This window comes from Typopeltis vanoorti, chromosome 23, assembly GCF_054136105.1.
Source record: "Typopeltis vanoorti isolate ZY-2024b chromosome 23, IOZ_Tvanoo_1.0, whole genome shotgun sequence".
Classification (NCBI taxonomy): domain Eukaryota; kingdom Metazoa; phylum Arthropoda; class Arachnida; order Uropygi; family Thelyphonidae; genus Typopeltis; species Typopeltis vanoorti.
The window spans coordinates 22,156,012-22,182,001 of NC_143571.1; the positions used below are offsets into that span (position 1 = coordinate 22,156,012).

The following is a 25,990-nucleotide window of genomic DNA, read 5'->3' on the forward strand; positions in this document are numbered from 1 at the left end:
AGGAGTATTCCTTTTTATGTCATTGGCTTTTTACTCAATTTTTAGGGCATTATTGATGATTTAAAGACAGATACATAAAGAATATAAGGAAGGAATAACTTGGACATACCTTTATAGGATGTTCCTAGTTGTCTTCTTTTGTAGCAGCATCAGGCATATAGCTATAAACATTTATATACTGCTGAAGTATGACTGAAAGGAGGGGGGGGGGTGAAGATAGAAAGATTGTGAGAGAATTGCAGATAAGACAAAAGTGTGTGAATTTAACCTGCGTTTCAAGGGTGGGCTGTGAATTCTTTGGGAAAAAGGTGAAGGATAGAATATTTTTTTTGGGGGGAAGGAGAAGGATAGAATATGATGAATCAAGATTAGGGGTGGGAGTAATAGGGTGTGAGCTGTTTGTTTCAATAGCCATAAAATGTGAAAAAAATCGATAAATGTTCGTTGCCCCTATATAATCTCTGAGAGTTGGAAGCTCCACAACATAAAAATTAGGTCATGACTCAGACCAACACAAGATACACCCAAGACAAAAACACTAAGCCAACATGACACGGCCTCCACTTTTCCCACTAGCTCCGAAGATGACGCTCAGTCGAAATGGCTCACACCCTGTTACCCCTGAAGTCATTTGCAAACATCTGCCACAGTAAAATTGAAATCTTGAGGCTCTTTATTGACATAGATGAGTTGTAAACTCTGTGAGTTTATGATCAGTAAACAAGAATGACAACAACTTAATATGAACAAATTAAATCTTATTACTCTGATCATGAAGCTACTTTACACTTATGATTACTCTTCGGTATAGGATTAAAAGAAGAATATAATTTCTGGGCAAGTATAATGTACATTATGAGGATTGTTCGAAAAGTTTGGTAAAAAAAATAAGTTAAACACTTCTTTTTTTTTGAAAAAATATCACCTTTATTTCTCCACAGTCTCCATTGAGGTCTACGCATTTGGTCCATCGAGTTTCCAATTTATTCATCCCATCTAAAAAGTAGGATTTGTCGAATTGTGCAAAATCGTCATTGACAGCCTTGATGACAAAGAAATTTTTTTTCGCACTGAGCCAGATTTTTAAGTTTGGGAACAAGAAGTCACATAGGGCCAATACGGTGTATGTGGAACCAGTTTGAACCTCAATTCGTGCAATTTTGCCATTGCAACAGCTGATGTGTGGGACGGTACATTGTCTTGATAAAAGATCACTTTTTTGTGTGCCAATCTTGGCCGTTTTTTCTTCAGTTCTTCTTTTTAAATGGTCCAACAATGATGCATAATAGACTCCTGTTATTGTCTTACCTTTTTCCAAATAGTCTATCATGATAATTCCTTGGGAATTCCAGAAAACTGTGGCCATCACCTTCCCAACTGACAAAACGGTCTTCGCTTTTTTCGGTGCTCTTTCACCGGGCATTGTCCACTGTTTTGACTGCTGCTTGGACTCAGGTGTGTATTGGTGGATCCAAGTTTTGTCTACAGTCACAAATTGACGCAAAAAATCCTGCAAATTGCAATTAAACATTGCGAAACACTGCATTGAAATGTCTTTTCACATGTGTTTTTAATCGACAGTTAACAATCATGGCACCCATCGTACACACAGCTTTTTCATGTGCAATTTTTTGTGCAGGATATTATGCACCCATTCAGTTGAAATGCCTACAATCTCAGCAAATTCATGCACTTTCGCTCATGCTCCCTCTGACTTCTATCTCTTACCAAAATTAAAACTCTTGCTCACTGGTCAGCATTTTTCTTTGAATCAAGAGATGACTGCAGTTGTAGAGGGGTATTTTTCAGATCTTACAACTACAGGGATGGGATAATGGCACTGGAGCATCGCTGGAATAAATGTATTAGTCTTAATGGAGATTATGTTGAAAAATAATTTTGAAATTATAAATTTGTTTTTTATTGTTAGGCTGAAATCTTTTCAGACCACCCTCATAAGTACCGTATATTATCGCGTATAATGCGATGTAGGGATTGCATCATCAGTGTAACAGTTGTCGTCATCGTCTTCATGCTCTCCAATTTGTTGTGCGTCATCCTCGCTTTCGTATGTGACATAATCTTCAGATCCATCCATTGAATTACTTATTCCACATTTAAGAAATGAGCGTCGAATCATTTCAGATGGTATCGAATCCCATGCTTCTTTAACCCAGCTGGTGACTAGGGTGATCTTAGGCTTCTGAAAATTCCCACCCTTTGTCATCTTCACCATACCAGATGACATCCATTCTCTCCATTTTTCACGTAAGTGATCTTTAAATGGTTTATTCAAGTTGACATCAAGTGGCTGCAAAACGGAATTTAGACAACCTGGTATGACTGCTAGCTCTGTACGTAGCTCACGTGCTTTCTCTTTGCTTGCCTCTGTTAAATGCGCCCTGAACATATCCCAGACTAGCATGCTTTGTTGACGTAACAAGCTACCTGGACGCATGTTCCATACTTGATCCAGCCACAATTGTACACCTTCTTCATCCATCCAACCTTTCTGATTGGTGCGAACAATTACACCCGGTGGAAATTTCATATGCTTCGAAATTTTCTTCCTTTTAAATATCACTGTTGGCTTTAATTTGGTTCCGTCTGCCATGCATGCTAGAACAACAGTAAAATGCTTTTTTTCATGTCCCGTTGTTTTTATGAAGACACCTTTTTCACCAACTGCGTTTACTGTTAGATTCCCAGGCATATCAAAGTACATGGGCGTCTCATCCATATTGCCAATTTGGGAAAGTTCATATCAATGACACTTCCATAATTTTATGATAAATTTATGGAAGGACTGCACTTTTTCTTCAAGCTGCTTTGGTAACTTCTGCACAATTTTTGTTCGGTGTTGTAATGTTAATGCTTTGCGTTCCATAAATCTGTTGCACCACCCAGGCCAAGCAAGAAAAGATGAAATACCTGGTGTGTCCTTGAATTTACCATTCTTGAGTTGTAGAGCTCGAAAACGAATTGCATTTCTTGTTACTATAATGCCATCTTGTCGTTGCATCAAAATCCATTCATTTAGCTCTTCTTCGAGTTCTGGAAAGGATGCTACATCTCCACGATGGGCACGTTTCGTTTTGGGGATTTTTTCAAGACTGTCTTTTTGCTTATGCTAAAGTCTAATATTACTTTCTGCTACACCAAATTCTCTCATAGCAACACTGTTATTATGTTCTTCTGCAAACTGCACGACACGCAATTTAAATCCTGCTTCAAAAGATGAACGTTTACATTTCTGTTGGCTCATTTTCAGGCTAGATTTGTTTAACGAATAATATTTAAAATGAACTGTGGTTAAACCGATAAACCTAACTGTGCTCTATCATTCGGCGACGGGGAGCGCACGTGCAGATACGATGCGCGCTCGGTCGCCGAATGCGAGTGGGTCAAGTAGATTTGGTTGCATAGGCATTAGGTAGTATATATTGTGTGTGCAAGTCTAATAAGATGTTATATTTTTTTAGGATCCACATATAATGCGAATCCCTAACTTTAAGTAGTATTTTTTACCATAAATTTTTCGCATTATACACGATAATATACAGTAATTTTTTAAAGCTTTTATACAATTGTCATTATACAAAATAATAAATATTTCAAGTTGGAACATTTCAGATGTGAATTTCGGATATAAATTTATTTAAATTTGTTTATATTTTGTGATTAGGTTTAATTTTAGGTTATGATTTTCAGGTGTGTTTGTTCTCTTAAATGCTTATGCATTTCTGAAGTATATTCAGTCCTATATTTCAAAGGTGGAATTGAAAACTCTGTTTCTTGTAGCAATTGCTGCTATAGCAGGAGGAGTTTTCTTTACTGTTGTTGTTTTAACATACACAGGTGAGTATTTATATTCTTATAATGTGTATATTTATCATAATAGTAAAGATAATTCAACAGTATTTAAGCACTTCTAAGAACTTTCTTAGAAATATTGAACTGTCACGTATTAATGAATGAAATTGCAAGAATTTTCTCATGTAATTTTGTTTTAAATTTTCAATATTGTTCTTTCAGCATAGTACAAAATAGTCTTAAATCTGTGTAGATCTTGTGATAGTAAATTACTGTATTAGATGTGTGTGGGGGTGGGGGGTTGTTGATTGATCTCGGCAGTTTGTTCAAGGTTTCACTTTAGAAGGGAGCAAATCACAACTGGAATAGGAGAAATAAACTGAGGTCTTAAATTTCTGATTTCAGAAAGATAATATTTTTTCCTCCTTCAGTATTTCTTCATACCCTGCCCCTTAACCCACACTCCTGAATAGTGTAGTGATTGTCATTCCATAAAGCATCAATTAGATAGATACCTAGGTGATGCTTTAGGCCTCTGTACGAATCTCCCAATTGTTTCTGTTTAGTGAACTGCTATCCTGTCTTCTACTCTTTTGCAGTTGGGTTGCCAACTTCCTCCTCTGTTCACTACATGTATTATTGTAAATAGTTTTTGTCTCCTTGGATTTTCCCAGGACTTTCTGCCCTGACTTCAAATCCTATTATTCAAATCAAATCAAATTCTATTATGTTGTACCATCATTTTAAATTGTGGTTTAAGCCAATAAGAATACAATTTGGTCAGCTAAATCCCAAATTGCCAGCCCATCCTCATTCATTCAGTATTCAGGTAAATACCCAACACAAGATTTTTCATACAACTAATAGAGAAATCAATAAACAGTTTCTTATTCTGATTGTTTAATTGTGAAATAATACCGAAAAACATTCCTTTATACAATCTTGTTTTGTACCTTCTTTAATCATGCTTAAAAATAGTTCTGCTGCCTGCATTTCATTTTTTAACAGTCCATATTTCTATATCTTTCTCAGTAATAATGGCCATTATTAAGAAAAAGTTCATTTAGCGACATAGTGAGATTGATACGTTTGCTGAAAATGCAATTATGCAGTATATACACTATACAGTCAACTTTCATTGTAGCAGATTAACCTCTAAAACTTGGAATCCCTATATGTTGGTCATAGTGAGTCACCTGAGTAATTTTCGAAATTTGGGGTGGCCTATAAGTCACAGAACTTTCTGTAGAAAGGGCCTGTCTTTTTGAAGCCAAAAATGGAAGATATTTACATTATATGGTTTTTCATAACTAATGAACAAAAAATCTGACACAAAGACAGGTCCTTTCTACAGCATTTTTCATGACTTATGGGCCACCCTGTATTATTTCTAGTATGTATCTGCAAGAGGTTTCTATACTATTTATAGTAATATATAATTATTTAAGTGTAACATTTTATGAAAAATATATTAAATATCATTATTAGTATGAATGATATTATCATCATCGTCATCAAATTCCTGACATGTACCCTCAAGGGTGTACAGGATATAATAGTACTACATGAAAAATTTACATCATTACTAATTTCCTATCTACAATTTTCCTCCAAATCAGCTTGTTACTTGTCAAGACTCCAACATTATTAGATCTCATATTTCTATCGTCTAAGGCACTTTGTACCATATCAATCTACCTATATCTTGGTCTTCCTTGAGGTCATTTTCCTGCCAACCTGTCAGACAACACATACCACCTGAGATTAGCTCTGCTAACTCATTCCTGGATGCTGACAATGTCTAGTTCTTTCCTAATATCCTCGTTTTTAATATGATATTGCCATTGATGCCATCTGTTCAGGACTCTCATATCTGCAGTCTCTTGTCTTTAAGTGTTTTACTTCTGACCCAGCTCTCAGATCCATAAGTTAAAACTGGTTTGAACACTGTCTTGTATACAGCTAATTCAGTGTTCCGACTAATTTCTCTCTTATTCCATTGAATTTATTCAATTGACTTCCTACCAGCTTTCGATCTGTTGTCTATTTCCACATTTAAATTACCATCTTCACTAAAAATCATAGCTGAGTAGCTAGCTGAAATGTTTTACTTGTTCAACAGGTTCTCCATTCGCAACACAATCGACATTTTCAACGATTCTACCTATTTTCATTGTGTTAGTCTTTTTATTGCTGACATTCATACCATATCTATTACAACAGTTATTCTATTTAGTCAGGGAATCTTGCAAACTTATAGCGGAATTATTTAGAAGTATAACATCGTCTGCATAAAGCAAAGAGCTGACATTAACATCTCCAATTTTGCTATCATGTTTAATACCACTTTCCTTCATAATGTGATCCATATAGATAATGAATAATAGAGGGGATAATGTACATCATTGTCTCACACCAGATTTAACATTAAACCATCTTCCTGTGCTTCTTTCAATTCTAACTGCTGACTTGCAACTCAAATAAAGACTAAGTATTGCTTGATATAATGTCCCATTGACACCATATAACTGTAGCGTATTGAATAGCTTCTCTCTTGGCACTTTGTCATATGCCTTTTCCAGATCGACAAAACTTAAATACAGATCTTTGTTATATTTCCATGATTTCCCCACTATTTGTTGTAAAGTGAAGATCTGATCCTGACAGCCTCTATTTGACCTGAATCCAGCTTGTTCTTCACTAAGCTTTTCTTCCACAATTCTTCTCAACCGTTTCTCAAGTATACTTGCATATATCTTACCAGGCACACTCAGTAGGGAAATACCCTTGTAATTCTCACATTTAAGTTTTATTTCCCTTTTTATATATGAGTACTATGAGAGCTCTACTCCAATCATCGGGAATTCGTCCCTCTGTCCAGGCCTTCTGAACTATGCAATGCAGCCACTGTAAGAATTTTATACCACCATACTTCAGCATTTCTGGTTGAGTATCATCTACTCCTGTTGCCTTTCCACATTTCAAGCCTTTGATGGCTTTTTCTACTTCAAATATGGATATGTATTCCTGACTGAATGCCTGTTGAGTGTATTTTACACTGTGCTATCACTGCTTGTTTCATTTAGCAATTTTTTGAAGTAATTACTCCATACTTCAAGGATATCTTTTTCTCCTGTTTTCATGTCACCTTTATCATCTCTAACTCCTTTTTACAGCACTCTTTTCTCCATTTTTAAGCTGCTTCAACAACCTCCAGAATATTTTTCCACCTTCTTGATATTTATTTTCTATGTTCTTGCCAAAGTCCTCCCATGACTTTTGTTTAGCTAGTTTTACACAGTGTTTAGCTTTCTTACATTTGTCTCTGTATTTTCTAAGAGCACAAGCTGACTTATTTGCCAGGAACTTTTGATATGCTTTTTTCTTTTCCTTCACTGCTTCTTTTTAACTTCCTGTGTCCACCATGGAGTTCTGATTTTTCTATCCTTGCAGACATCCTCACCACATTATTCTCTGGCTGAATCAATTAGGGTTTTCGCCAAGACTTGCCACTGAATCTCCAAGGTTTGGTTCCTGTTCTCAAACCCTTTCATTTTTTTCTTCAATAATCTTTGTATTTTAGTGTACATTTTTCTTCAATAATCTTTTGGGTATCTTATTCTACAGTTCACATCTGAGAGCTTCTCAACTTTTATTCGCTTTAAAACTTTCTTACATGTTATTCTTTTCAATATGAAATTCAATTTTATCTTGCTCAAGACTAAATAGTGATCACTTCCAATTTCAAATCCTCTGTACACTCTGGTGTCCTGCACCAGGGAGAAAACATCACTATCAACAATAACATAGTCAATGAGACTTCTTATTCCTTGCCTCTTTCTCTCCATGTGAATTTGTGGACATTTTTATGTTGGAACATGGTATTAGTAATAACCAGTCCATGTCCTGAGCAGAAATCCGACAGGTATTTGCTTTGCTCTTTTCTCCAAATTTTCCCAAAATATTTTTGTATGTCTGACAATCATTTCCTACTCTGCTATTTAGATCCCTTACAAGGATATACGGTGTAAGAAGACTTGAGAAAGTGTTGCTGAATGTAGTGGATGTGCAAATTCAGGGAAACTAGATTTGTTGGGGGGGGGGGGAGTAGAGATACAGTCCTTATGGAGGACTGTATCTCTACTCCCTTATGGAGGACTGTATCTCTATCTCAGTTGAATGTAAGAATGAATATAATATGCCAGAGCAAATAAGGACAACAAATCTGAGTGGGATAGTTAATATAAGGCATCAAGGTAGGGTTGGGGCTAATGGGGGTCTTAAATTCATGTACACTAATACTAGGAGTATTAGGAACAAGAAGGAAGAGTTTTGGGCCATGGTTGGCAGTTCCAGACCACAGGTTATAGGTATTAGTGAAACATGGCTGACTGTAGATGATATAACTAGTGGGATTGAATGTGATGGGTATAGTGTGTTCAGGAATGACAGACAGAATAAAATGGGGGGAGGAGTATTGTTGATGATAGCTGATGAGCTCCAGCCAAGGAGAATAGAAGTTGAATTGCAGGATAGAGAAAAGAGCACATTTGAGGCCATTTGGTGTGAGATTGTGGCGAGCAGAACTAAATATACAATTGGGTGCTGCTATAGACCAGGTGATGGAAAAGATGGTGGTGACAGTATGCACAAGCAAATAGAAGAAATGGGTGGAAGGAGGGTGATTATTATGGGAGATTTCAACTATGGTCGCATTGATTGGAGTGAGGAGAGGACACACGGGAGGAAGGAACTGGATTTTATGCGGTTATTAAGGGATAACTATCTGTGACAGCATGTAATGGAAAATACTAGGGGTCAGAGAGTGCTTGACCTAGTAATTACATCTGAGGATTTGGCTGTAACAAATATGACCACATTGCCACCAATCGGTGAGAGTGATCATAGGGTCTTAACTTGGGAGGTGGCTAAATGTGTAGAATTTTCAATTAAGACAGGGTACATGTGGAATTATCGGGCTGGAAAGTATGACATGCTTAGGAGTTTGATTGGTTCAGTGCCATGGCATGTACAACTGCAAGGACTAGAAGTTGATAGTGCATGGGAGGTAGTTAAGAAGTGCTTGCATGAAGCAATGGCTGACTGTATACCTAGAGTCCGAATAATAAATCAAGTAGGGGTTAAATGGATGAATAACACCATTAAGCTTGAGTTGCAAAAAAAGAAACAACTATGGAGGGAATTTAAGGAGAAGGGTGACCGGCAGGCACATGAACGGTATAAAGCGCAGGCCAGAAGGGTGACGAGTGTGGTAAGAAAAGCAAAAAAGGATTACGAAAGAACATTGGCCATGCAGGCTAAAGAGAATCCTAAACAGTTTTTTAGATATGTAGCAAGTAAAAGGAAAAATGTACATGGCAGATTGATTTTAAAGAATGCTGATGGTAGGGAGGTAACTGAATCAGTTGAGATAGTTGAGTTACTGAGTGAGCACTTTGCAAAAGTATATCATCCAGGTGGTGACATTGCAGAAACGAATAAACCAGTAGATTATACGGGAATTGTGGTTAATGAAGTGGAGGTGAGTAGTCTATTGCATAACCTCAATGTCAATACATCTGTGGGATTGGATGGTATACCAGCTCGTGTTGTACGAGAAGCAGCTAAAGAATTGTCAGTACCCTTGACCATTTTGTTTAATTTGAGTCTCGGGTCTGGGTTAGTCCCGAGTGGGTGGAAAGAGGGGAAAATAGTTCCACTGCATAAAGGTGGTTCCAAGACTGCTGTTGTGAATTACCGACCAATTAGCATATCAGGAATCATTGTCAAGGTCTTAGAGAAATTAGTCAAGAAAAGAATACAGGATTGGATAGATGAAAATGGGATATTGTATGGGGGACAACATGGTTTTGTGGTAGATCATGCCTCAGTAACTTGCTCACGTTTTATAACACAGTGACTGCTGAACTGGATAGGGGTAATGGGTTTACAGTGATACTACTGGACCTTGCCAAGGCCTTTGATAGGATACCACATGGAACCCTAATCAGTAAACTGGAGCAGATGGGTATAGATATAGGGTTGGTGAGATGGATAAGAGGGTGGTTGAAGGAGAGATATCAAAGAGTGGTTTATTCAGGAGTGGAGTCTAAAAGACGTCTTGTGACTAGTGGAGTGCCACAGGGCTCTGTTCTTGGACCACTGCTTTTCAATTTGTTCATCAATGATATTGGAAAGGATCTGAGAGGAAGTGTTCACTTGTTTGCTGATGATGCAAAGTTTGGTAGAGCAATTGTGAGTGCACAAGATGTCAAAATATTACAGGATGATTTGGATAGTTTGGAGGACTGGGCTAGGAAAAATGGATGTCAATTTAATGTGGCAAAGTGTAAGGTTATGCACTTTGGGGTGAAAAGAATAGCAGCAGTATATCGCATTGGTGGAATCATACTCCAGGAGATTGATGAGGCCAGGGATTTGGGAGTGTTGGTGGATAGGGAGTTGAAGTTTAGGGGGCACATTGCAAAAGTAACTAAAACAGCTCACCAAATCACTTGGCTTCTGAAAAATACTTTAACATGCAGAGACGAACAAGTTGTTGTTCCTCTGTATCGAGCCTTGATAAGACCCCATCTGGACTTCTGTGCCCAGCTATGGGCACCAGGGTTTCTTCGTGATGGGGAGGAAGTGGAGAGGGTCCAGAGACGAGTGACCAAGATGATAGCAGGTCTGTGGAATGAACCTTATGAGAATAGGTTGAAGATTTGTGGGTTGCAGAAATTGGACGATAGGCGAAGGAGGGGTGATATGATTGAGACATTCAAATTACTGAAGGGTTTTTATAAGATTGATCCAGAAGATATTTTTGAAAATATGACTGGTGGTGGGAGGACTAGGGGCCATGCATGGAAGCTGGGCAAGAGCGTGGTTGACAAGGGTGTTAGAGCTAGGTTCTTTACTTGGAGAGTGGTAAATGAGTGGAATAAGCTTCCAGAGTCTGTTGTGGGTGCTACGACCGTGAATGAGTTCAAGGCAAGGTATGATAGATACTGTGTGAATGTTGAATAGTTGTTCTTGACATGATGTTAGGGCCTCCCTCGATGAGTCTGTCGACTCCTTGGAGTTTCCCGGAACAATAATAATAATAAAAAAAAAAAGGACCAACTTTCCTTTTTCATTGTGTCAGTTGCTTTCTCTGAAGCATCAAAAAATTCCTCCACTTCTACCTTAGTAGAACCTTCTGTGGGACCACAGGCACAAATAAGTCTCATTGTTCAATTCCCGATTCTGATATTTGCCCACATCACTCTATTTGAGACTGCCTGCCATTCAAGAAGATGAGCCTCTTCTTTAGTGTTGAATACTATGGGTATTCCTTCTTTTCCTTGATTGTCATTGCCTGAATATAACATTTTGTATTTATTGCTCAGATAGATATCACCAGTTTTTGTCTTTTTTGTTTCAGTCACCCCTATTATGTCAATCTAGTACTTATCTAATTCCTCAACTTGCATTTGTCTATAGGGACAGATGTAATATCAGCCTGTTTGCTAACGGAATGTTCATCCAAATTGGCTATGCCTTTCATATGTTTGTATAACTTGAGTCTCAGCTCAGAATGGAAGGAATGTATGATAGTTCCATTGTACAAGGACAGAGCAAAGACTGATAGTGTATTACTACTACCGACCTATCAGTATTTCTGGTGTTGTAGTGAAGATTTTAGAGAAGTTGGTAAGAACTCGTATACAGAAATGGGTAGACAAATGTGCTATACTCAGAAAGGAACAGCATGGGTTTACTAAAGGAAGGTCATGCTTTAGCAACTTGCTCATATTTTATAACAATATTATGGCCGAGTTGGATAAAGGGAATGGATACACCATGATGATGATCGATTTTTCGAAGGCATTTGATAGGATGCCACACGAAAGGGCTGTTGCATAAACTGGAGAAAATGGCATTGGAATATAAACTCTTGACTTGGATCAGGGGATAGTTGACAGACAGATATCAAAAAGTGGTATACAGTGTATGTGAATCTTCCAGATTTAAGGTATCCAGTGGTGTACCTCAGGGTTCATTCCTTGGGCCATTATTGTTTAATCTGTACATTAATGACATCAGGAAGGATCTAACATGTGATGTGCAATTGTTTGCCGATGATGCGAAGATAGACAGGGCAATCAGGGATGCTACTGATGTTCAGCAATTACAAAATGATTTGAATGGGCTGGAAATTTGGGCAAACGAAAATGGTTGTTAATTTAATGTTAGTGAGTGTAAAGTTATGTACTTTGGCGTGATTAGAGTTCCAGTGGCATATTATATTTTTGGGGGTTATGCTGCAATAAACTGAAGAGGCAAGAGATCTTAGCATATTGGTGGATAGGAATTTTAAGTTCAAAGGTCACATAGCAAAAGTTGCAAATACAACTCAGAGGATAATTGCAATGTTGAAGCGAACATTGACATGTAAGGTAACGAAGTCATTTTGCCTCTTTATAAGGCTTTGATAAGACGCTTGGATTATTGTGCACAGATTTGGTCTCCGGATTTCCAAGGGGATAAAGAAGCTGTGAAAAGGGTGCAAATAAGAGTTACAAAGATTATATCTGGATTATGGGATTTAGATTATGAAGACAGATTGTGAGTATATGTGGATTGCAGGCTCTGGTTAACAGGAGAAAGAGGGGTGATATGATAGAGGTTTATAAACTTTTGAATGGGTGTTATAGGATATCAACTGTGAAATTTTTTGTTATATGGAAGGTGGGGAGAGAACACAGGGGCATCCATGGAAGTTAAATTTATTTGCAGTCAAGAAAGGGGTAAGAGCTAGGTTTTTCTCCCAGTGAGCATTGAGAGTGGAATAATTTGCCCTTAGGGATGGTGAGTGCAACTAGTGTGAATGAATTTAAGGGAAGGTATGATAGCTGGTTTGGGTAATTTATAGCCTCCCTCGATGAGTCCTTGACTCCCTGGAGGTCTCGGATAATAATTATGTTGAAACATGTTATTGTTGCTGACTAGTTTCATAAAGTGAAATTCAGTAGATACCGTTATTATTATTATTAACTTTGTCTTTTTCTCCACATCTTTTTCCAAAGTATTTCTATGTACCTGAGAATCATTTCTTACCCTGCTATTTAAATCTTCAACAAGGAAAATCTTTTCTTTGTCATCTACCATCTCTAACTCCAATTTCATTTCAGAGAACCAGGAGAATTGGACAGTGAGACTTATTTGTGCCTATGGTCTCACCACGAACCACCATAGGCACAAATAAGTCATTGTCCAATTCTCTGCTTTAAAACTACTGGTGCAAACTATGTGAAAAACTACCTGTCATTTTCTTAAATAAAAGAGCCAATAGGATTCACTTCGGCGATATAACATTATTTAAATTAAGGGGATATTAAATCCCACATTATTTCAAAGCCGAATAAGAAACTCAAAGATCAGAATCAAAGAGTTTCATGCTGAATATAGTAAATTATAAATGTCTTGGCGGATTGTAGCTAAAGCACGTAGTTCAACACTAAGGCAACTTGTAGCAAAGGTGGTTAAAGTTCTGATCACTATTCTTAGTATTACCCATAATGTAAAACACATCTCCTAGGAGATGTATGATGTTATACATTATGGTGGAAGGTCACTACCCAGACCAGTTTCAACCTCTGGTGTGCCTACTCACTGATGAGACCTCAATAAAGGTTGAAACCGGTCTGGGTAGTGACTTCCACCATAATGTATAACATCATACATCTCCTAAGAGATGTATTTTACATTATGGGTAATACTAAGAATAGTGATCAGAACTTTAACCACCTTTGCTACGAATTGCCCTAGTGTTGAACTACGTGCTTTTAGCTTACACTACAATCCACCGAAACTTTTATAGTTTATTATATTTGGCATGAAACTCTTTGATTCTGATCTTTGAGTTTCTTATTTGAAATAATGTGGGATTTAATATCCCCTTAATATAAATAAAAACACCACTCCTCAGCACTCTGCTAGAGGAAACTTCATCAATGGGCCCGCTACCCGTTTGGGGAGGTGTTTAGGGGCAGCGCAAAGAAATGGTTCTGCAAAAGGACGGAAATGGCAACGACAACGGCACCAGACTATGGCTTTAGGCAACTGGAACATCTTCTCTCTGACAGGGAAGGAGTTGGAACTGGTTGAGGAAGCCAAGCGCTACCGGCTAGACTTAGTTGGGCTTTCTTCAACCAAGAGGAGAGGCTGTGGAACTGTCGACCTGGATAAAGGGTGGAAGCTCTACTACTCTGGTGTGAGCCCGACAATGTCTGCTCAAGCGGGTGTGGGGATACTCACAAGTCCCCAGGTGTCAGACTGTGGACTTCTCGGTGCTGGAAATTATTGGACTTATGCTGTACTAACAGCTAGTCCATAATGAATACCTTCTTCCAGCACCGAGAAGTCCGTAAGTATACCTGGTACAGGTATACACTAGAACAAAGGTCTCTGATTGACTTCTTTATAGTTTCAGCACCTATTTTCCTCAGTGTTAGACGTTCGTGTGAGAAGAGGGGCAGAATTGTCAACTGACCACCACCTTGTTGTGTGCACTCTATGGCTTCAGAAACCAGATGCTACCATCAATGCTGGTAGGCCTAAGCAGCTATACTGCGTGAAATGGGAGACATTGGAAAATGAGGCTGTGAGGAAGAATTTTGCAGATGACATTTCCTCCAGGTTCAAAGAGATTCCCAAGCATACTGCAGATGTTGAGGAGGAATGGAAGCTGTTCAGAACAGCTGTCACTGCCTCAGCACTCTCATGGTGTGGCAGAAAGCTGCTCGGCGTGGCAACGGGCAGTGAAAAAAGGACACCTTGGTGGAACCAAGAAGTCCGAAAAACTGTCCAGGCAAAAAAGGAGTCCTACCTAACAATGCTTAGAGTCAGGTCACCTGAGATGCGTTTGCGGTATGCTGAGGCACGAAAAGCTGCTGCTAAGGCAGTAAAGACAGCAAAGCAGAAGGCTTGGGAATCTTTTGGAGAAAGATTAGATTCATCCTATGGAAATGTAAACAAGGTATTCTGGCAGACCATCCGCTGCCTTTGAGGGAGGAAATCGTGCATAGCAAGGGCAATTAAGGGCTCTGATGGTGCACTTTTAACAACCGAGAAGAATATCCTTCACAGATGGAGGGAATACTTTGAGAGCCTTCTTAACCCGGGTGGCCCAGCAGTTGTGGACATCCAAGAGGTGCAGATCAGGGCAATGACAAGTCTCACAGCAGAAGTGGTCCATTTAGCAATAAAATCGCTAAAATGGGCAGCTGCTGGCGATAATGAAATTCGGCCCGAAATGCTCAAAGCCTTAAATCGAGACAGTGTTCTCTGGCTGACTCGAGTATGTCAGGCTGCTGGGATATCTGGGCGAGCACCAAAGCAATGGCAGACAGGCATAATAATACCAGTCTTTAAGAAGGGAGACCAGAAGGATTGCAGTAACTATCGTGGCATCTCTCTGCTCAGCCTGCCTGGGAAAGTGTATGCTAAGTGCTTGGAAAGACGGTGCAGGAGCATGGTTGAGTCAAAGTTCCAGGAAGAACAATGTGGCTTTCGTCCTGGTAGAAACACAACTGACCAAATCTTCACTTTAAGGCAAGCCTTTGAGAAATCTTGGGAATATGCCAAAAATGTCTACACATGTTTTGTGGACTTGGAGAAGGCATATGACCGGGTTCCTCGGGATAAGCTTTGGCAAGTAGTACAGGAGTATGGAGTGGATGGTCAACTATTAGCTGCCATCAAGTCCCTGTATGAATGCCCAGAGTTTTGTGTCAGGGTAAACAGCACAAAGTCTGAACCTTTCACAGTCTCCGTTGACCTCTGCCAAGGGTGTGTTCTGTCACCCCCTCCTTTTCATAATATTTATGGACTGGATCGATAGGCACAGCCGAGGCAGTGAGTGTGTCAGAATTGGAAAATGTAGCATTGGATGTCTGCTTTTTGCAGATGACCTAGTTCTGCTTTGCTCTTCCACAGATGACCTCCAGCGGACCCTGGATAGGTTTGTAGCTGTTTTTGCAGACGCCGGAATGAAGATCAGTGTGGCCAAAATTGAAACGTTTGTGGTCTCAAGACAACCATCCCAGTGCACTCTAAATGTAAGTGGAGTCCCAATGAGACAGGTGGAGAAGTTTAAATACCTTGGGTCCATATTCACGAATGATGGAAAATGGGACGTAGAGCTAGATACTCGAATTGGCTTAGCAAGCTCAATATTGCGGGAGCATGGCCGTTCGGTAGTATTGAAGCGGGAGTTAAGCCAGAAGGCAAAGCTGGCTGTCTTCAATACAGTCTATGTCCCCATCCTCACCTATGGTCATGAGAGTTGGGTAATGACCGAAAGAATGCGGACACGAATCCAAGCGGCTGAAATGAGGTTCCTTCGAGGGGTTGCGGGGCTGACAAAATTCGACAGAGTCAGAAGCTCTGCAATTCAGGGCACCCTCAATACTCAACCGCTGCTTCTCTGTGTTGAGAGATCACAGTTATGCTGGTACGGGCACCTGGTCAGAATGCCAGAAGAGAGGCTCCCTCAGCAGGCCCTCTTTGCCAAGCCAGAGGGTGGGAGGCCACGTGGAAGGCCAAGGACTCGCTGGATAGACTATATCCAAAACCTTGGGTGGACATGTTTGGGAATCCCACCCAGAACACCTGAGCTTGGTGGCAGAGAATCGTGACCATTGGAAGTTCCTCTTGCAGCTTTTGCCCCCACAACCCAATTAGGAAGAGTGGGTCTTGAAGATGTATGTATGTATAAATAAAAAGAAGTTTATCTTTTATCTGAATAAGTTTTAGTGTTGGATTCTATCACTGTTCCTTCCTTTTTTTCTCGAGTCCTGTTTTAGTCTGTCTCTGTAGCACCAGTTATCAATGGAAACTTAGTCAGTTTGACTAAGTTTCCATTGATACTTCCTATGCTGATAGTACCTATCCTGTTCTCCCCAGAAATTTTTACCAGCTGGGTGGAATGAAGCATTAGCTGGGCGTACAAAAAAAAGATACTGCACAGTATTTTCTATTATTTGTAAATACAACCCCTCTAATAACAGTGAAAGCTTCAGAATTTCAGTTTACTATTATCTTCATGGAATACCACCAACTAAAAGCTGACATCAATATAATATTAATATTGTAAATATAACTTTAGTGTTTGTTACATACTAAATGAACTTCATAAAAAGTTCATTTAGTACTTTTATTTTGCCTTTGCCATGATCTAGACAAGTTAGATAAATGTGGTAATGCATCTGAAAGCATCATTAGTGAAGCTACGAAATTGTATGTTCTGATATATTTACTTAAACCTTCAGCTGTGATATCATTTCATTCGGTGGCCTCTCTTTCCAATGCAGCTATAACACTTGCCATGCATTCTCTTAGAGACTGCAGAATCATGAGACAGCCATCTACTGTCACTCGCCATTTTAAGTTTAATCTGAGGACTGTTCAGTATATTTTGGATTTGGGTTAAACCAGCCATCCTGACTGAGGAATTTTGGAAGAAGAAAAACAATTGCTTTAAGATATCATTAAACATGACTAAATAAGGCACTTCAGTAGCTGCTTGGGCAAGAGCATCTGTTTTATCTTCGAGCAGTTTTGCAACTCCCTTTTGCTTTCCAATCATGGCAGCTGCTCTATCAGATCCTAGGCCCACCAGATTACAAGTTTTTAAGCCTAGACTGTCAAGGGTTTCAATTACTTTGTTAGTTGTAGTCTCTGTTTTGCCATCAATGATATTGCAAGTTGATACAAAACTAACCCTGAACTTCTTTTCCAAGTCGACAAACATATTTAATGTACACAATCAGCTGTTTTAAAACTGAGATGTCTGTAGTTTCAGCATATAAAATACTGAAATAATCTGCAGAATGTATATTTTTCAGTATTTCAGATCTAATTTCTGATGCTAAAATATCAATCAACTCTTGCATTATTCTTTCTGAGGTATAATGTGCATTTTTATCAATGTTAAGATGTTCTAAGTAGGAACAGCCCTTGCAATGCTCAAGCAATTTTTCAAATAATGTAGTATGTGGTAACTCATTTTTTGATAGCCAATACATAGATCTTAAAGCTCCCAGAAAAGCATCTCTCTGCAAGTTATTCAAAATTGAAATTGTTTTTTCAATTTGCCTTATTACAGTTTCTTCTAATATACATTTTTCAATTATATCTCAACAAGAATCAGTGGGTTACTTGCTTTGTTCATGGTCAACCAAGCTTTCTTTTCGAAGTCTTGTGCATGGCATAGTTATCCAAGTCACTTCTTTGTTTTGGGTCATCTTTTTCCATATTTTATACATGTGGAACACATCATTCCATTATCTTTCACCACTAACCAATGGAATTTTTTAAAACCACTCACTGTTAATACCTGATAAGCGGTGTTTAGACGCACATTTTACATTTGAAAGAGACTCTGCAGAAATCGACCATTCTGTTGTTGGTTTGGTGTCTTCGCTACTATGCTTATCGGTTTCATCTTTCTTAAAATAACTTAAGAGTGTGGTTTTCTGACTTGGCTTTTTACTCATTATGGGGTAATTTAATAAATACAAAATATCATTGTTATTAAATTAATCAGAACAAATCACTGAATTGTGCACTGACAGTAATACCTGAGACACACAACGCACGTTATTTCGGTCCTTATTTACAGTCTTAACTCCTCCACTTTAAAGACTCACAATTCTACTATTCCTTTTTCAGAATCTTCTATTAATATGTCCCCGATTGTCACATAAAAACTTAATTTCCTAAGAACAAAATTTTGCCCACCTGCGTTCTTAAACTTCCATTAGCTCTCTTTTGTTTATCCTCCATTCTGATACCGAACGCTCTCTTGTTGTTTTTGTTACGATATTGAACGCTCTCTCTGTCAGCTGTTAATCACCCATCAAACTCCTCGGTGAGCATGTGCACTCCATGAAAGTGGCAAGCAAGAAGTTATGTATAATGGCTGACGTGTCATCTCCGTTAGTGTTACGAGAATGTCTTTCCAAAACACCGGACTTAATAATTTTAAACTCAATCCTGTACTTTACCACAAAATTTCTGAAAGTAATACAACTATCCAAATCCAGTAAGTACATAATTATTTTTTAAATGCTTCACATTTCATTTTGATAAAATAACATCAATAACATGCATATCGCAAGTGCCGACAATGCGTGTTATGAAACCAAAACTAATAATGTACTAACATAAACAATTTGTAAAAATATTCAGAATTTTAAATTATGACTATATTTATAGGTGTGCATCAAAGTGAATATCCGAAGCTCTTGAGATTGGCTTGCAGTGCTAGAAATTGAGCTGGTCTCACGAGTATCGCGAATCTCCGGTTCTATTTCTCATCACTGTTAATTAAAAAAATGTCTTAAATTATTTTTCCATTCTTGCTCATTATTTAGTCATGTCAATTCACATCATTAATTAGCCGGCAGTCAGTAAACCATGAAAACAGATTTTTCTTCTCTGTTATTATTGACATCATCTATGTGTTCTTTTTGCCTAATTTCAAGGCTCCTTGAAGTAACATACCCTGCTCGTGTGTCTTGAATTACATCGGCCAGACTTCAAGGAGCCTTGAAATTAGGCAAAAAGAACACATAGGTGACGTCAATAATAACAGAGAAGAAAAATCGGGGTTAGCTTTTCATTTCTCAAGAACGAACCATACCATAGAGTGGGATAGAAGCATAATTCCTTACATGGAGGAGGACTTCTGCTCCCGAATTTTTAAGGTGGCCACAACAGTTGCCCGCTGTTGTGGCCTCCTTAAAAATTACAAAAGTATACAAAACCTTAACAGGAACCAAGGACTAATCTTGCCCGTGATCTGGAAGACCCTTATTAGATCCCTCAACTCGCCAGAACTGAATTATAGTGCCAACTATAGAACGTTCCTAAATAACAAGTGATATCATGCAAGCTTGCTGCATGTATTGTATGCACTCTGTTCTTTGTTTAATATAATTGGAATCGAATTACATAACTGATGTAAGGCACTAAAACGTTTTTTACTTTTTAGTGCCTTACATCAGTTATGTACGCTGAAGATGCCAACAGCCTTAGTTGGTGAAACTAGTTGGTATAACATAGTTGTTTATTATATGAACTTGATCAATATAATCCCATTAAAAGTCATTCCAGAGCTTTTTGGTCAAGAAAATTAAACGTTTTGTTTCATGAAAAAATATTGTTTATTATCGATAAAATTATACAGTTTAGTATAATTCAAAATTACTTAAAAATAAAATCCATTCCTTTAATTGTAATTAAAGGAATGGATTTACAATTAAATCCTTTAATTGTAATGTCCAAATATTTAAAGAGACAGAGTAAACACGATAAGCACTACGATCACTCCACTACTGGTGCAAACTGCATATAAACGACAGTGGAACTGCATGATGGACAGTGCCACATTACGCTAATAGCTCGCATCTCACTATGATGTGCATATGCTTGTGCACATAGCAATAACAGTGCTACTAGCGTTCTTCGCCTTCCTAAGTGCTACAAGATGGATTTTTATTATTTTTTATACAAAATAAGAGAATTGTATAGGATTGTTGATGATAAAATTAAATATTACAAGCAAATATTAATAAATATATTTATATATCGAGAAAAATTGGGGGTGCTGCAGTTCCACAGTGGCTATGCACGAGCCGCCCCTGCTTATAAGTTTTAAGAGGTATACCGTGAGCAGGCATATCGATACAAAATTAATAACGGAAAAAACTCGCGTACAAAGATTATTTAATGGTATAATTTTCGCCTGTGTGTCACAGGCATCTTCAGTACATATTAAGCTCAAATTAAACGATAACTGACAATTCCAAAAAGTGCCACCTAAGTAGCTGGTGTAAGATAACTAAAAAGGCCAATAAATTTCCTTTATAAAAAAAAAAAAAAAAAAAAAATCAATACAATAAAAAGTTAGGAAAGATTAGCTGATGTGTAAAGTACTATCTCCCATTAAGGGGATAGACGTAAGCCGTCGGATCTGTTTAAGTTAGGAGAATGAAGTAGAGTTTCGCAAGTTTCTTTATAAAGGCGTTCCACGGGGAACTGACTTTTGCGTAGAACTCTCGTCTTTCTCCAATGAACTCTGTCTAGTGAAGATGGCATGTTCTGCAATTCCAGACTTTTCAGGTTTAAAGTATTCAATATAAGATTGGTGTTCTTCTAGCTGAATAGAGGCAGATCTTCCCGTTTGTGCAAAATAAGATAATCCACAAGAGCATGGAATCTGGTAGACACCTGGATGATTAAGATGTGGAAGCTTGTCCTTAGGAGAAGTGAGAAAGGTGGAGATTTTTCTAAACGGTCGAAAGGCAACAATAATTGCCTTTCGACCATTTAGAAAAACTTTACATATAAGCTAATCTTTCCTAACTTTTTAATGTATTGATTTTTTTTTTTTTTTTAAGGAAATTTATTGACCTTTTTAGTTATCTTACACCAGCTACTTAGGTGGCACTTGGCATTTTTTGGAATTGTCAGTTATTGTTTAATTTGAACTTAATGTGACACATAGCCAAAAATTGTACTATTAAATAATCTTTGTACGTGAGTTTTTTCCGTTATTAATTTTGTATTGCCCCTGCTTATACGTCTATCCACATTCCTTCAGCTCTGTCATATGCTTAACACCCATAATTTGGTGTGAATGCATAAACATATCATTACTGGTATGAATGTTAATAAAAAAAAAAAATCTCTCTCTCTCTCATTTTTAACCTGAGAGAAAGATCAAGGACCCTCATTATGAACACTGGTTTTAAAATTATTCAGTCAGCAATTCTGACTTAACAAGGAATTAGTTGCAGGAACTTTATAAAGTTCTATAATTTGATTTGTTCCATTCAAAGATAATTTATAGTCGCTCATGAATTAATCCAAAATTGGTATAACTTCATGTAATGTATGTAAATAAAATAAATTGCAACTGTGCAATAAAAATTGTTTATTCAATGACTAATATGATTTAATTGCAGGTTATATAGCTCCATGGAGTGGAAGATTTTATTCTCTGTGGGACACTGGGTATGCAAAAATTCATATTCCCATTATTGCATCTGTATCAGAACATCAACCTACAACATGGTTCTCATTTTTCTTTGATCTTCATGTGTTAGTGTCGACATTCCCTGTTGGGCTTTGGTATTGCATAAAAAATATTAATGATGAAAGAGTCTTCAGTAAGTAATGTTTAAGTTGCTTTATTAAAGGCTGTTGTTTTCATCCACTAACCATGAATTCATAATGTAGATTTTGATTGCTGTAAATGTACATATTAAAAATAAGTTTTATACATTTAGTAAACAAGTCTTTGTCATGCAATGATATCATGAATGAAAACTTGAGGCTAGTCATTAAAATTTTACAGATTATGCAAATGTTTCAATGGGTCAGAGAAACTACATCTTGGGAGGAATGCTGAAAATTCAACTAATTTACATAAATGTGATGATGGAAATGTCAGCGTGCATGGTTATGAATCATAAGATGATGTGAAAGGAATGTTATGAGAATAAGACTGAAAGGCATTATGAAATATATAAAGAGCAGACTATAAAAAAAAAAGTTGAGTTATGACACCTCTTCGGTGACCTTTCTAATTTTATTGTGGATATTGTCAGGGCTTGACAAATATGCTTGTCCATGGTGAGTAGATTTTGCCGGCTGGCGAGTAGCTGCAGACTGGAAAAAAATAGAATAGATTTTATTTAATAAAAAGAAACTTTCTAAACAAGTTCTTTTTAACTTTAAGGAGTGTAGATATAGCCCCTGTAACTGCTATTGACTTAAACGTGTGGACAGACTTGTGTTCGTCGAACATGTTGTTTATTTTTTAACGGTATATATTAGAACACAGAAACTAAGTAAATAATTAATTTATCAACTTATTGCTGATATTTCGCTGGTGTTATAACCATCTTCAGAGCACAAAAACACAGTTTGTAAGTTAATAAATTAATTATTTACTTAGTTTCTGTTCTAATATATATCGTTAAAAAAATAAACAACATGCTATTGACTTATTGGGATATCCAGGCATATTTAAAAATGGAGTGTGTGTGTGGGGGGGGGATACTTTGGTAAGTGCATTTTTTGTGTGGCGAGTAGGGTTTTGCATAACTTGCCAAGCCCTGGATATTGTTTATCCAATTCAGACCATAATCAAATATTGTTTTCTTCTACCATAGTACTTTGTAGCCACTCTCATCCATGTGTTGCTAACATAAAAATGCAAAGCAGGGCAATCTTCATGATTGCTGTCCCTGATTTACGTCACTGAAACAATTCTTATTGTTATGGAAGCATTTATTTCCCATTCCACTTTAAATTTTCCCATGGTTGTTCAAGAAGTGTGAAAGACTGTACAAGAGAAGACTCAAGCATATTTCAACTGACTGTCATCAGAATATGAAAATTAAAATAATTGCAGGAAATGAACAAACACATCCTAAAACTTGTTTTTGAAAGAGCCAGGAGTAGTAAACTTGCATCACATCTAAATTGCAGCATTGCTTTTGTAGAATATATTGCTACTTTCATATTGGACATCTGCTCATTGTGGAAGGAGACATCCCAATGGTGGACTGTCAATTTTTATTCTTTCCCTTTTCTATATTTAATGCATTTTTTCTCTAACAGTTCTGAGTTTTTCTTTCTTACTCTCCAGTCCACAACACTAATAATCAGTGCTCTTGCACTGTATTTGTGCAACCTGTTCCTGTTGACATCCAGAAATGGGATCCTGGTAGTCTTGCACTGCTTTGATTCTCTCCTTCAACCATAATCAATGGTCAAAGATGGATGGTCCTAGATAGTGTTAAACTGTGAATGAAATTGTTTTGTATGTTTTTTATTCTTCATTCACATTTAACATAACTACCATATACTAAGCAAGACTTGTTAAATATTATTTGTTAGTCCCTTGTTTAAGATTTATTATTCGTGTATTATCCTTGAATTTTATCAGCTATTATTTAATTATATAATTTTAATGTATATTATACTATTGAAAGGACTCTGTAGTAAATAACATTTATCTTATTGCTTTATTCCTTCAATAATATTATGAGGAATTCTATGTATGTAACTTTTATGTGCCTTATATAAACTGTAACATATATTTTATTATTATTATTTGTAAATGAAATGAAATGAAAGAGAAAATTAAGTAATAACTATAATATTTTTATTATTATTTTTCATTACTCAGCGTGACGGTATAACCTTATGTAACGCTAATGCTTATGTTTACGTTCTGTTTTTATCGGTGCCATGGAGATAGAAATAAAATAGAACGCGTGAGCTTCGATAAATGGGAGAAGAGAAATTAATGAGTTGGACGGAGTGAACAAGTTTTAGGCTGGAAGAAGGAAGGCATATAAGCGAGAGGTAAAAGTAAACAAGAACACTGAAGGGCAGGGAATTCAAGGGAGTAGCATTCAGAAGTGTACGGAGACAAGGAGAAAACTTATAGACAGCTGAGAGTAAAGTCAACGGTAGCAGTAATAGGAATTTAGTGTCGTAATGAGATAACTAAAAGATCGGAAGATTATTAGAAGATTCAGAATAAATCCACTAAGTTTTAGAATTACTACGTATTCCTATATCGCTTTAAAGAAAGATTGTACAAAGCTCAATTTGTTTTACAGTAGTAAACATGGAATAATTATTCTGCCCTATAGTAAGCCGTCAAGAATTGTGTAGCGCGATAAATAATAATTAGTTATCTTCTTGAAGAATTCTTTTGAATAGTGTTCCATCGGAGTAATAAGTGAATATAAGTTTGAAATGTGCTCACATTGAATCTGATGTGCTAAGGATTAATTCCGGTAAGAACAGTCCTATTTTATTTTTATTTCAGTGTGAAAGCTTAAGTGATAGTTCTGTCTCGAATATCCTAACATTTACTGTGGCATTTCATTGAATTTAACTGAAGTTAGAAGTCGAAAATAATTCCCCTTGAAGCAATAACTGCCGCAATTAATAATGTTATAAGTGCTTGCTAAGTGTTAAATATAGAGTGTAACTGAGTGATACCAGCAAATTTATTTAGCAAGAAATTCTGTAGTATTGATCAGCGTGAACAATCTTTATGATTGAGAGAACTGTGAATTTTGTATCTGAAGATTTGAAGTCTAATTTAATATGAATATTTTGACCTGAAGAACTAAGTTAATTGTATTAGCTTATTTTTGGAGTTAAATTTATGTATTTGTCATATAACCTTGTATTAAATGTTTTGTTTTGTTGATTTCAATATTGTGTGTGCCTGATTCGTTTTCATTGCACCGTTCATAAAAAGTTTGAACCTTGCGGGAGCCCTAAGTGAAAAACATTAGAAGTGGCCTGTATGAATAAGGAGACTGCTAAGTTAATTGAAAATTGATTCTACTATTTTACATAGACTAATCTAAATATAGGGTGGCACAATATAAATTTCCCTACATTTTGATTAGTAATCAATCAGCAATTAATTGGTTTTATTAAGAACAACATTACAACAAGATGGCGAACCATAGAGCCAAGAAGGATGTTCCAACAATAGCTTAGCAAGAATCATTCAACAGCAAGGGTCAGTGGTATAGCATCTAGGGTAACCCTAGAATTCCACTTCCAAGTATATTTAGTGCTTGTCATATAAGTCAACAATGTGTGGTTCTCTGGCGGGTGGGAATCTGGCACTGAGCAAAATTCCTTTGAGTATGAATCTTTTAGTTCTCAAATTTTTGGGGGCTCTCACAAGTTTCTAACCAACTCCAGATACTATATATATATATATATATATATATATATATATATATATATTTTTTTTTTTACTAAATAATTTATGGAAATTACAACCTAAACTAGGATATACGTTAAAATAAATTTTAATATACTTCAATATTTCGGCAACGTCACGTTGCTATTTTCAAGGAACTTAAGAACAAGACACGTGCATGCAGGCACAACAAACACTAAGTGAGGAAGAAGCAGGAAGCTATTATTTCTCCTAAAGTCCTGATGGTGCCCCCTAGGAATTTAGTGCCGTAATGAGATAACTAAAAGACCGGAAGATTATTAGAAGATTTAGAATAAATTCACTGAGTTTTAGAATGGACAATGTTGGTATTCTTGAGCGATTTGGCTAAAGGTC

At 37.1% G+C, this 25,990-nt stretch overlaps 1 protein-coding gene across 2 annotated transcripts in view; it reads left to right on the forward strand.

The window, feature by feature from the left end:
* Positions 1 to 25,990, forward strand: part of Stt3B (catalytic subunit 3B of the oligosaccharyltransferase complex) — a 250,419-nt gene that overhangs the window by 118,487 nt on the left and 105,942 nt on the right. For both annotated transcript variants that reach the window (XM_090413219.1, XM_090413218.1), the window contains exons 9-10: positions 3,712 to 3,858; positions 21,831 to 22,034. In XM_090413219.1, coding sequence (XP_090269345.1) covers positions 3,712 to 3,858; positions 21,831 to 22,034 — 351 coding nt within the window. The remainder of the gene's footprint in view (positions 1 to 3,711; positions 3,859 to 21,830; positions 22,035 to 25,990) is intronic.